This window comes from Schistocerca americana, chromosome 4, assembly GCF_021461395.2.
Source record: "Schistocerca americana isolate TAMUIC-IGC-003095 chromosome 4, iqSchAmer2.1, whole genome shotgun sequence".
NCBI lineage: Eukaryota > Metazoa > Arthropoda > Insecta > Orthoptera > Acrididae > Schistocerca > Schistocerca americana.
The window spans coordinates 747,558,382-747,570,460 of NC_060122.1; the positions used below are offsets into that span (position 1 = coordinate 747,558,382).

Below are 12,079 nucleotides of genomic sequence, written 5' to 3' on the forward strand. Positions count from 1 at the left end.
GTCAACTGAGGATGACACGGCGGTCGGATGGTCCCGGTAGGCCACTCGTGGCCTGACGACGGAGTACTACAGAGACAGAGGAAGCTCTGCTGGCACGAGTTCCGGCCGCTGCACTACGAAACGAAGAGACACCACGTGGCGTGGAGAGTGTGTAGCAGAACGTGGTTCATAGGTACAATGACTATAACAACGACAGAGGACGCCACATCGAGCTGCTGTTACCTATGGTTCTGTACGTTCCTTGTGTTGCGCTCTTTTTTGTTTTTCAATAGTGTAAACACGTCGCGTGTAATTATTAATGCAAAAAAATGTCCTTAATTGATAAAAGGATTTTTCTGGAGATGAGTACATGTTCAAAATATTATGTACTCATTCCATTCCACAAGACCTGCAAGTTTCTAACGGGAATTTCCGAACACCCTCAAAGCAAACAATACGAGAAACCATGTCGTTTGCAGTGTGTTTACCAGAAGCTGCTTAGCACTACTGGTTACTGAAGATCCTCAGTTTATGGCCAAAAGTTGTCACGAATTAATGAGTCTCGCTCTGACTGTCTGGTAAGTAAGAATAGGTGTATCGACGCATTTACTGTGACTAGACGATGCGCTCAGTGAACACGGCACTGGATGTCGGGTTGCAGGAGTCTATTGTATTTCGCGCCAGCCTGCAGCCGGTGACGCAGAGAGACAGCACCGCCGGCGCCGACACCGACGCAGACATCCTCAGGCGGTGGCGGTGCTGGCTCAGACGGTGCTCTCGTGGGCGCGCACGTGCAGCGTCTCCGAAGAACAGGCCAGGGCCGCGCCGCTGAGCCGACAGGCTGGTGCGTGAAGCGATGTCCGCGACGTGGCCAGCGACAGCGCGTGTGGCGACATCACCTCCAGCTGCCGGCAGGACAGGACACGACACGCGTTTCAGCACGGCAGGCAGGTAGAGAGTAAACAGCATTGATATCCTTCTCGGCGTGGTGCCGCGTCTTAAAATACCTACAATTTTCCATTTCACGAGGAGGCTAGATTGTGATTCTAACATACACTACTGGCCATTGAAATTGCTGCACCAAGAATAAATGCAGATGATCAACTGGTATTCATTGGACAAACATACTATACTAGAACTGACATGTGATTACATTTACACGCAATTAGGGTGCATAGATCCTGAGAAATCAGTACCCAGAACAACCACATCTGGCCGTAATAATGGACTTGATACGCCTGTGCATTGAGTCAAATAGAGCTTGGATGGCGTGTACAGGTACAGCTGCCCATGCAGCTTCAACACAATACCACAGTTCATCAAGAGTAGTGACTGGCGTATTGTGACTATCCATTTGCTCGGCCACCATCGACCAGACGTTTTCAATTGGTGAGAGATCTGGAGAATGCGCTGGCCAGGGCAGCAGTCGAACATTTTCTGTATCCAGAAAGGACCGTACAGGACCTGCAACATGCGGTTGTGCATAATCCTGCTGAAATGTAGGATTTCAAAGGCATCGAATGAAGGGTAACACATCTGAAATGTAACGTCCACTGTTTAAAGTGCCGTCAATGCGAACAAGAGGTGAGCGAGACGTGTAACCAATGGCACCCCATAACATCACGCCGGGTGACACGCCAGTATGGCGATGATGAATACACGCTTCCAATGTGCGTTCACCTGGATTCATCCGAAAAAATGACTTTTTACCATTCGTGCACCCAGGTTCGTCGATGAGTACACCACCGCAGGCGCTCCTGTCTGTGATGCAGCGTCAACGGTAACCGAAGCCTCGGTCTCCGAGCTTATAGTCCATGCTTCTGAAAACGTCGTCGAACTGTTCGTGCAGATGGTTGTTGTCATGCAAACGTCCCCATCTGTTGACTGAGGGATCGAGATGTGGCTGCACGATCCGTTGCAGCCATGGGAATAAGATGCCTGTCATATCGACTGCTAGTGATACGAGGCCATTGGGATCCAGCACGGCGTTCCGTATTACCTTCCTAAACCCACCGATTACATATTCTGCTAACAGTCATTGGATCTCGACCAACGCGAGCAGCAATGTCGCGATACGATAAACCGCAATCGCGGTAGGCTACAATCCGACCTTTATCAAAGTCGGAAACGTGGTGGTACGCATTTCGTCTCCAGACACGAGGCATCATAACAACGTTTCAGCAGGCAACGCCGGTCAACTGCTGTTTGTGTATGAGAAATCGGTTGGAAACTTTCCTCGTGTCAGCACATTGGAGGTGTCGCCACTGGCGCCAACCTTGTGTGAATGCTCTGAAAAGCTAATCATTTGCATATCACAACATCTTATTCCTCTCGGTTAAATTTCGCGCCTGTAGCACGTCATCCTCGTGGTGTAGCAAATTTAATGGCCAGTATTGTATTAGTAAAATACATTCATGCTCATAAATTAAGGATAATGCTGATACATGGTGAAACAACGCTCTCGTGGGCGGTTTGCGGGCTTAAATCACCTCGAGTTATGACCATGAGGTGCATTTGACCTGCGGTCGTCGCATGGTGGCGCTGGCAGCAGTCCACATACGCAGAGGTGTGTTGGTGCATGTCACAGTAAGGTGCAGCGAGTTAGTGTGCAGACGTTTACAGACGTTGTAATGGTGACTGTTTGTGAAAATGACTCAAAGAACACATATTTATGACGTTATGAGGTGTGGAATTCTAGGGCGACTTGAGGCTGGTCAAACACAGCAGGCCGCAAAGTATGATCTCAAGATAATTGCAGCTATCCCCCCATGAACCATGGACCTTGCCGTTGGTGGGAAGGCTTACGTGTGTCAGCGATACAGGTGGCCGTAGGTGCAACCACAACGGAGGGGTATCTGTTGAGAGGCCAGACAAACGTGTGGTTCCTGAAGAGGGGCAGCAGTCTTTTAAGAAGTTGCAGGGGCAACAGTCTGGATGACTGACTGATATGGCCTTGTAACACAAACCAAAACGCCCTTGCTATGCTGGTAGTGTGAACGGCTGAAAGCAAGGGGAAACTACAGCTTTACTCTATGGTTAAATGATGATGGCGTCCTCTTGGCTAAAATATTCCTGAGGTAAAATAGTCCACCATTCGAATCTCCGGGCGGGGACTACACAAGATGACGTCGTTATCAGGAGAAAGAAAACTGGCGTTCTACGGATCGGAGCGTGGAATGTCAGATCCCTTAATCGGGCAGGTAGGTTAGAAAATTAAAAAAGGGAAATGGAGAGGTTAAAGTTAGATATAGTGGGAATTAGTGAAGTTCGGTGGCAGGAGGAACAAGACTTTCGGTCAGGTGAGTACAGGGTTATAAATACAAAATCAAACAGGGGTAATGCACGAGTAGGTTTAATAATGAATAAAAAATGGGAGTGCGGGTAAGCTACTAAAAACAGTATAGTGAACGCATTATTGTGGCCAAGGTAGACACGAAGCCCACGCCTACTACAGTAGTACAAGTTTAGGAGAGCTGCATCAAACCAATCTGAGGACTGAAAACCACAACAACAACAACATTCCAGCAGATAGGGATCGTGTCCAGGTGATACAGTGCGGGACGTCCACAGTGTACAACACCACAAGAAGACCGATATCTACTATCAGGGCCCGGAGACGTCCACGGAGTACTGCAGGTAGCCTTGCTCGGGACCTTACCGCAGCCACTGGAACAGTTGTCTCCGGACACACAGTCTACACACGACTGAACAGACATGGTTTATTCGCCCGGAGGCCTGCAAGGTGCATTCCACTGACCCCTGGTCACAGGAGAGCTCGTAAAGCTCTGGTCGCTGGAACAGTGGTCCCAGTTTATGTTCACGAACGAGTCCATGTGTAGTCTGAACACTGATTCTCGCCAGGTTTTCATCTGGCGTGAACCAGGAACCAGATACCATCCCCTTAATGTCCTTGAAAGCGACCTCTATGGAGGTCGTGGTTTGATGGTGTGGGGTGGGATTACCATTGGTGTGCGAACATCCCAGCATGTCTTTGACAGAGGAACTGCAACAGGTCAGGTGCAACGGGACGTCATTTTGCACCAGTATGTCCGCCTTTTCAGGGGTGCAATGGATTCCACCTTCCTCCTAATGGTTGATAACGAACGACCCCACCGAGCTGCCATCGTGGATGCGTACCTTGAAACTGAAGAAATCAGGTGAATGGTGTGGCCTGCCTGTTCTCAAGATCTAAACCCCATCGAGCACGTCTGGGATGCTCTCGGTCGACGTATCGCTGCACGTCTTCGAACCCCTATGACACTTCAGGAGTTCCGAGAGGTGCAATAGTGGGAGGCTATACCCCAGCAGCTGCTCGACCACCTCATACAAAGGACGCCAACCCGTTGTGTTGCCTGTGTACGTGTGCATGGTGCTCCTATCCCATATTGATGTTGGGGTACATGCGCTGGAAACAGTTGCGTTTTGTAGCACATGTGTTTCGGGACGGTTTGCTCAACTTATCACCAGTACCGTGGACTTGCATATCTGTGTCGTGTGTGTTCCCTATGTGCCTGCGCTATTAGCGCCGGTTTTGTATAGTGCCTCGTTCTGTGGCACCACATTCTGCAATTACCTTTAATTTATGAACATGAATGTATATGGGGCGTTCAGTAACAAATTCACAATTTCTCGCACAGTTTTGGTTGAAAAATTACGAAATTTTCTTGGGACGGTACGAAATATTCTCCCTTCAACCCCTATTGTTTCATGATGTTCCAATGGCTGGCAGTGCTATACAGTGCTATACGTAGCTTTCACTATGGTGTCTGCAATGGAGTTACACTCATCACAGAGAGCTGTCACTGAGTTTAATTCGGCGGAAAAGCCAGAACGTCGCACATATTAGTAGGCCCTTGCAGAATTCCCAAGGAGACCGGACAGTGAACAAAAGCACGATGAGTCGTTGTGCGAGGGGTCTGTCACCATGCCAACAAGGTCGCACCCATCCGATCTTCCCCCGTGCCGGTAGGCCGTAAGCAGCTGAGAATCACGCAATGTTGGAACGTGCAAACTCTCTCACACGACGTTATAGATGGATCAGGATCACACATCTCGCAGCACACAAATGAAGAATGCAAACTATCTCCTTCTTCTCCATCACAAAGCAAGGCCTCACATAAGTTTTGCACCCGAGAGGAGCTCACGAAACTGCATTGGTCTTCCTCATCCAACCTACAGCATTCCGACTTCCATCTGTTTTACCCAATGAAGAACACATTCGGCGTGAAGCAGTAAGTGGATCAATGGGAGTTCATTGATGCAGCAAGACGTTGTCTCGAACGTCGTTCTGTCGAGTGGCATCGTGCTGGCATACGAGCCCTACGAGTAGGGTAGAGTAAGACCGTTCTTTTATTTTATTCATTATGCACATTGACCCTACGACAGTGGTAAAAATAGATATTACGCCTATTCCCTTTATATCGGCATTTTCAAATACTTTCGTCAGGTAGGTTTAGAGCCACAGATGGTTGGTATTTAGAAAGCACTTTGTGTATTATGCAGTGTGGAGGTAGCCCATGGGATCGTGAAGCTGGCTAAAAAGTTGGAGCGTATATACACTCCTGGAAATTGAAATAAGAACACCGTGAATTCATTGTCCCAGGAAGGGGAAACTTTATTGACACATTCCTGGGGTCAGATACATCACATGATCACACTGACAGAACCGCAGGCACATAGACACAGGCAACAGAGCATGCACAATGTCGGCACTAGTACAGTGTATATCCACCTTTCGCAGCAATGCAGGCTGCTATTCTCCCATGGAGACGATCGTAGAGATGCTGGATGTAGTCCTGTGGAACGGCTTGCCATGCCATTTCCACCTGGCGCCTCAGTTGGACCAGCGTTCGTGCTGGACGTGCAGACCGCGTGAGACGACGCTTCATCCAGTCCCAAACATGCTCAATGGGGGACAGATCCGGAGATCTTGCTGGCCAGGGTAGTTGACTTACACCTTCTAGAGCACGTTGGGTGGCACCGGGATACATGCGGACGTGCATTGTCCTGTTGGAACAGCAAGTTCCATTGCCGGTCTAGGAATGGTAGAACGATGGGTTCGATGACGGTTTGGATGTACCGTGCACTATTCAGTGTCCCCTCGACGATCACCAGTGGTGTACGGCCAGTGTAGGAGATCGCTCCCCACACCATGATGCCGGGTGTTGGCCCTGTGTGCCTCGGTCGTATGCAGTCCTGATTGTGGCGCTCACCTGCACGGCGCCAAACACGCATACGACCATCATTGGCACCAAGGCAGAAGCGACTCTCATCGCTGAAGACGACACGTCTCCATTCGTCCCTCCATTCACGCCTGTCGCGACACCACTGGAGGCAGGCTGCACGATGTTGGGGCGTGAGCGGAAGACGGCCTAACGGTGTGCGGGACCGTAGCCCAGCTTCATGGAGACGGTTGCGAATGGTTCTCACCGATACCCCAGGAGCAACAGTGTCCCTAATTTGCTGGGAAGTGGCGGTGCGGTCCCCTACGGCACTGCGTAGGATCCTACGGTCTTGGCGTGCATCCGTGCGTCGCTGCGGTCCGGTCCCAGGTCGACGGGCACGTGCACCTTCCGCCGACCACTGGCGACAACATCGATGTACTGTGGAGACCTCACGCCCCACGTGTTGAGCAATTCGGCGGTACGTCCACCCGGCCTCCCGCATACCCACTATACGCCCTCGCTCAAAGTCCGTCAACTGCACATACGGTTCACGTCCACGCTGTCGCGGCATGCTACCAGTGTTAAAGACTGCGATGGAGCTCCGTATGCCACGGCAAACTGGTTGGCACTGACGGCGGCGGTGCACAAATGCTGCGCAGCTAGCTCCATTCGACGGCCAACACCGCGGTTCCTGGTGTGTCCGCTGTGCCGTGCGTGTGATCATTGCTTGTACAGCCCTCTCGCAGTGTCCGGAGCAAGTATGGTGGGTCAGACACACCGGTGTCAATGTGTTCTTTTTTCCATTTCCAGGAGTGTACCTTCTTTCGCATTATACACATAAATTATGGGTAATACTGACGGTTTTGTTCCTTACACGTTATTTAGTTACTTTAGTTGTAAATACTGAGTTTCAAAAGCGAACCGTTAGGCAAAATCGCGAATAACACATCTCTGAGATGTACTTCGTTCAACAACTCATGTACAACCGCTCGACTTACGCGCCCAAAACGACAAATATGAAGAAGAAAAACTGTTTCATCGTCTTTTACAGTAGGAATCCAGCTTTACAGATAAACGTACCATTCTAGAGATGGACATGACGTAAGTTGAAAAAAACGTTGATTACATCTTTCTGGTTTTTTACACGGAATTTATTATGACAAATGGAGTCAATAGCTATTAAGCTATAGAGAGGTGCCTTAAGCTCAAAACATACACAAGGAGTCAGTTTTTAATCTGCAAAACATTTATTAGAGCAATGAATAAACGGGTCTGTAGCAGTATTAACTGGGTGTGCTCTTGGGTGTTTAAATAAACGGTATGCAGTCCCCAGAGGGAAGAACTGTACTGAGGAATATTGCTTACTTTTGTTGCAGTTATACGCACCGTTCTCCTGTAAATGTCTTCGCTCCTTCGTCGCTGAAGTTGCACTGGCGGAGGCGATCGTATTGTCGGCAGGTGGACGCTCTGTGCTCCGAAATCTGTGAAATCAACAGCTGTTAACAGTTTTCAGGTAATATGGTGCGTAATCAACATGAAGTGTAGTGTGTCTGTAAAATCTGTCTAGGAAGAGAAAGGTCTACATCATACCAAAGTGTAAAAGAAATGGTGGAAAAATTAGTGGGAAACAGACAGACTTGCGTAATCAGTGATTTACACACTGATTTTTCATTCCCTCGGTAAGAAATTAGAACAGCAGAAGAAGGCAGAAAATAGTAACGTTAAATACCAAAGGTGCCTTCCGAATGTTAAGCACTCAACTTATTAAAAGTTAAAATTAATGAAAGCAACGATAACCAGAAGTACTACTTAGACATTTCCAAGGCTGTGGGGCCACTTTTCATGGTAATACGTTATACAGTGTTGGTCAAGTAGACTGTGGATTTTTGAATATGGTATGGAGGCAGCCGCTGAACCATCTAAAATTTGGCTTCTGAAGATGCACTAGCGCGATAGTCATTTTGTGTTCGGATTAATAGCTGTCTTGTGTGTGGAGTCACTTATGTTTTTGGTATTCTTCATGAGGGCAGCCTCAAATGACGCCGCAAATCTTAGAGTTGAAGAAATAATTGCATTGTAGGCTCGTAGCCACAGTAAGGTCTTGGTTCTTGTTTTATTAAAAAGAGAAAGTAACAATCTTGCTCCGCGGGTGCTACCGATCAGTTAACACGGAATTCAGTGTAGGTACATGTCTGTCGTGAAGGGTGCGTAGTCATGCCAAATTACACACAAATAATCAATTATTGTTGGTTTCTACGTCTTAAGCTTACTGCAAAACTAATTAAAATGAGATCTACGCCAGGCGCGTTTCGCTTTTATTTACAGAGCACCTCCTGTGGACATTCGGGAAATATAGATACAAATTTAAGTACATTATAGTTGATATAAATCAAAATCAGTATTCCTTTCTAAAGTTTGAGTCCAAGTTCCTTCGTTCATGGCGGAAGTTGAGATCGAAAGAAACTTCGTTGTAGATTTACACATAGCAGTTTCCCGCCTTTTTTGAAAGCACTTTTTCTTACGCTGAGTTGGCGTCATTTGCATTTAACCTCACTTTGGAAACAGAACTGCATTTACATGTGATCCGCGCTCAGTGCAGTATTGCAGTGTTCGAGTTTGTTCATTAGCTTTTCGTGTATGCTGAGAATGTTGCCAGCTTGTGAAATTTTTCTACACAAATAATTCGTGTGTGTGTTTTACCTTTCCGCTATTGCTCTACAAACCGAGGTTTTAAATTCACTTGCCCAGCGCTTGTTAGCTGCAGTTTTGCCTTGAAAATGACAAAGTAGTCATCTGTCGAAATATCGTCGATTGTCGATAACGTAAGTTATTTTAATGGTACGTTAAATAATTTTCTCGGGACATCTTAGACAGTTTGATTAAGAGCAACGAAATCTAACACGAATGCCTAGAAGCAGTTGTTATAAGCCACACCTGGAAAAGATGTTCAGTGGTCTAATGAAGATAAACTTACCAGATGGCATGTGCTGGTAATTAGTTTTTGAAAGAGAAGACCACCATTAATTGAGTATTGATGGCGAAAAAATAATTATTTGACATGGTATTATGTGTTAAAGGTTTTCTATGGTAACGATACTTAATTGTGGATGTTTTTCAATAAATGCCATGGCAATTGTATCTCATTTGGCAGATTTTCTGAGTGTGGGCTACCCCCGAAACCCGTCTAGAAATGTAATAGAGACGTAGACCTAATAATGTAAAGCCATGAGACATGCTCAGAGTTAACCACGGTAATACCAACGTATTTTCTGTAACGCATATTTCTAAGGGCGGGAGGGGGTTTACTTGATGCCCTACACAAGAAAGTTAAAAAACAGTTTTCGTTAATTGTTGTTAAAATTTAGCAACAGCATCAGTTTTAAAAAGGTACTTACGCATAAGAAGGGTCCATAACTTGAAAATGTGGCACAATTTTAGCAGTACCAACGCATTTTCCGTAATGTGTGGACAGAGAAGAGGGCTAATTGATGACTACCACAAAAATGGCAGAAAATAACGTCAAGTTCTACTAACAACATGCTTTTTAAAGACATACAGATGTATGAGAAGGATCCTGAAGTTGAAAATATGAATATGAGATTCGTGAAGCAAAATGAGACTGCCAGTGCAATTAACATGGATGTTTATTTAGTCGGCGACCGGTTTTGGGCTACGCCCATTCCCAAACCAAAGGTTTTCCAGGTAAAATATCCGCCAAAATAACAGCAAACAAAGTGCGTACTTATGCTCATAGTCCCACCTAATTTTCGCACTTACTTTGCTGCTACAATCTTTGCCAAAGATTAGTTGGTGTGAGAATGGGCGTAGCCCAAAAGTGGTTACCGAGTAAATAAACATCCAACTGTAGCTGTCTCTTTCTGCATCACAGTCTAAAAATGAGTTGCTGTCCCACTATACCCAGCATGCTAGAGTTATGCAAACACGACATTTATCACGAAAAGAAATAATTACTACTTAGACATAAATTTCTATTTTACGTTTACCTGAAAGTTTTAAAACATTTATTGAATCTGATATAAGAAATCAATAAAAACAATAAATATATTTTTAATTATTAAAATACGAAGTGTGACTAGCCAATAGTATTTTCAGAATATGTGTTAAGGGGAGGTTTACTATCTTTTGGTTAAAAAAATCTGTCTTTTTTAAAATTGCATTTTTGGATCCATGAAAGTGTTTAGAATCCACCCCTGAAACGGTTTTTCGGAATACGGAACGAAAATGTTTGTTATTCGCGGTTGAACAAAAAAATGCACCTGCCTGAAATCGGCCCTTTTCACGCACCAGTCTTTTTCTTTCGGAGGACGAGTTGTTGTACCGGTGCTAGGGAGGAAACACACAGAATTAAAACGAAAGTTTGAACGCGTGTGTCTGGAAGCTAGCCCCCTAGCATTTGCATTCTGGTGCGACGACTGTGGAGATTGTGACTTTCCTGGCAGTGAACAGCTTCAACGAAGGGTATTAAGCAATTCTGAAGACCACAACAACGATGGACGTCACTCTAGGACTCTATTCGACGCAATTCGCCAAGCATTCGGACGACCACCAGATTCAAGCGGCCGAAAACCGCATGTCACCGGCCGTACGAGCGGCTCTGGAGCGACGCAGGATGGCCCAGATGGAGCAGAACGCTCTCTTTGAGGAAAAGGAAGACTAGTTTATTGACCCAGAATAGCAGATTGAACGTAAGTTGCATAATATTGCATTTATATGTGGTCAAAACTTCAAACGTGTTTTTCTCGAATTTACTTTTTTTTTTTTTTTATCGCGTGGTATGGTAACTTCAAATCTACTGAACCGATTGGCATGATTCTTTATTTCCGACGAGGCTAACTAAATTGTCTAGGAGTTGTACCACTTTTATTACGGTCCATCAACTATAAATAATTTTACTTGGATGACGAAGTCGACGGCTGGTCCCGGCGGAGGTTCGAGTTCTCCCTCGGGCATGGCGGTGTGTGTTCGTCCTGAAGCCATCGGCACACGGACCGTGTTGTCGAACGTTAACGTTGAGCGTGCCAAGTTCAACGTGCTGCTGAACGCTCAGGAACGATGCGACTTGTGCATACGGTACGTGGGCCCCAACGTGGTATACGCGATCGCAACGCACTCCCGCGGCAGTTGAGGGGTGTTTCAAGTTCGTAAATCACACTGTTTACTCAACGGGCGCGCGTAAAATTCCCACGTTAGCTCTATTAGAACGCACATTTCCTCCATTGTCCACTAAAAGGAAAGTACCATGTCCAATCAATGACACAGGCTTATAAAAGTTCCATTACAAACAGTGCGGTACAAATTTGGATTACTTCTCCGCATAAGATACACATTATTTCATCGTTCCCACATTTTAGTAAAACCCCAATGTCAGTCTTACTTGATCACTGTTCCTACCCAGTAGCAGAATCTTTGCAACACGTGAATTACGAAGCGTAAAAGAAAAAGATGCAAAATATCTTTATACAGGTAGCGCAAGCTGTCCCGTAGATTAAGCCAATCGAATAGTCACCTCTCAGAAAAAGGTGAACTTATATTTACATAACAGAAATTATTATTTCATATACTTATATTAAACTAATAATAAAGTATCAGAACCTAATAAAAACGGGAATGTTAGGGAAAAAAATTGCAGGTGTTACGACGCGAACCACCACCCCAACAAAAACTCATCATTAGACAGAGACGATACTCACTACACTAAACCAACAGCACGCTTATCGTACTCAATCACAATGTGTTACCCCTTGCTAAAACCGTTAATCGTAGGTAATTATGTTACTAATTGAAATTTAATTATAACAAATTGTACGAAGAACAATGCGTTTTGGGTGGATCTTCAGTGTGTCGTTGCCCTCAAATAGCCTACTCTCATAATACGCCAGTTACAATAATTCTTTTGCCACGAATATGATGTTTCT

The 12,079-nt window shown here is 45.8% G+C and overlaps 1 protein-coding gene across 1 annotated transcript in view; it reads right to left on the reverse strand.

The window, feature by feature from the left end:
* Positions 1 to 594: 594 nt before the first annotated feature.
* Positions 595 to 12,079, reverse strand: part of LOC124613773 (hemicentin-2-like) — an 803,230-nt gene continuing 791,745 nt past the window's right edge. Inside the window, exon 13 of the mRNA XM_047142489.1 lies at positions 595 to 884. Within this exon, the coding sequence (XP_046998445.1) occupies positions 595 to 884 (290 nt within the window). The remainder of the gene's footprint in view (positions 885 to 12,079) is intronic.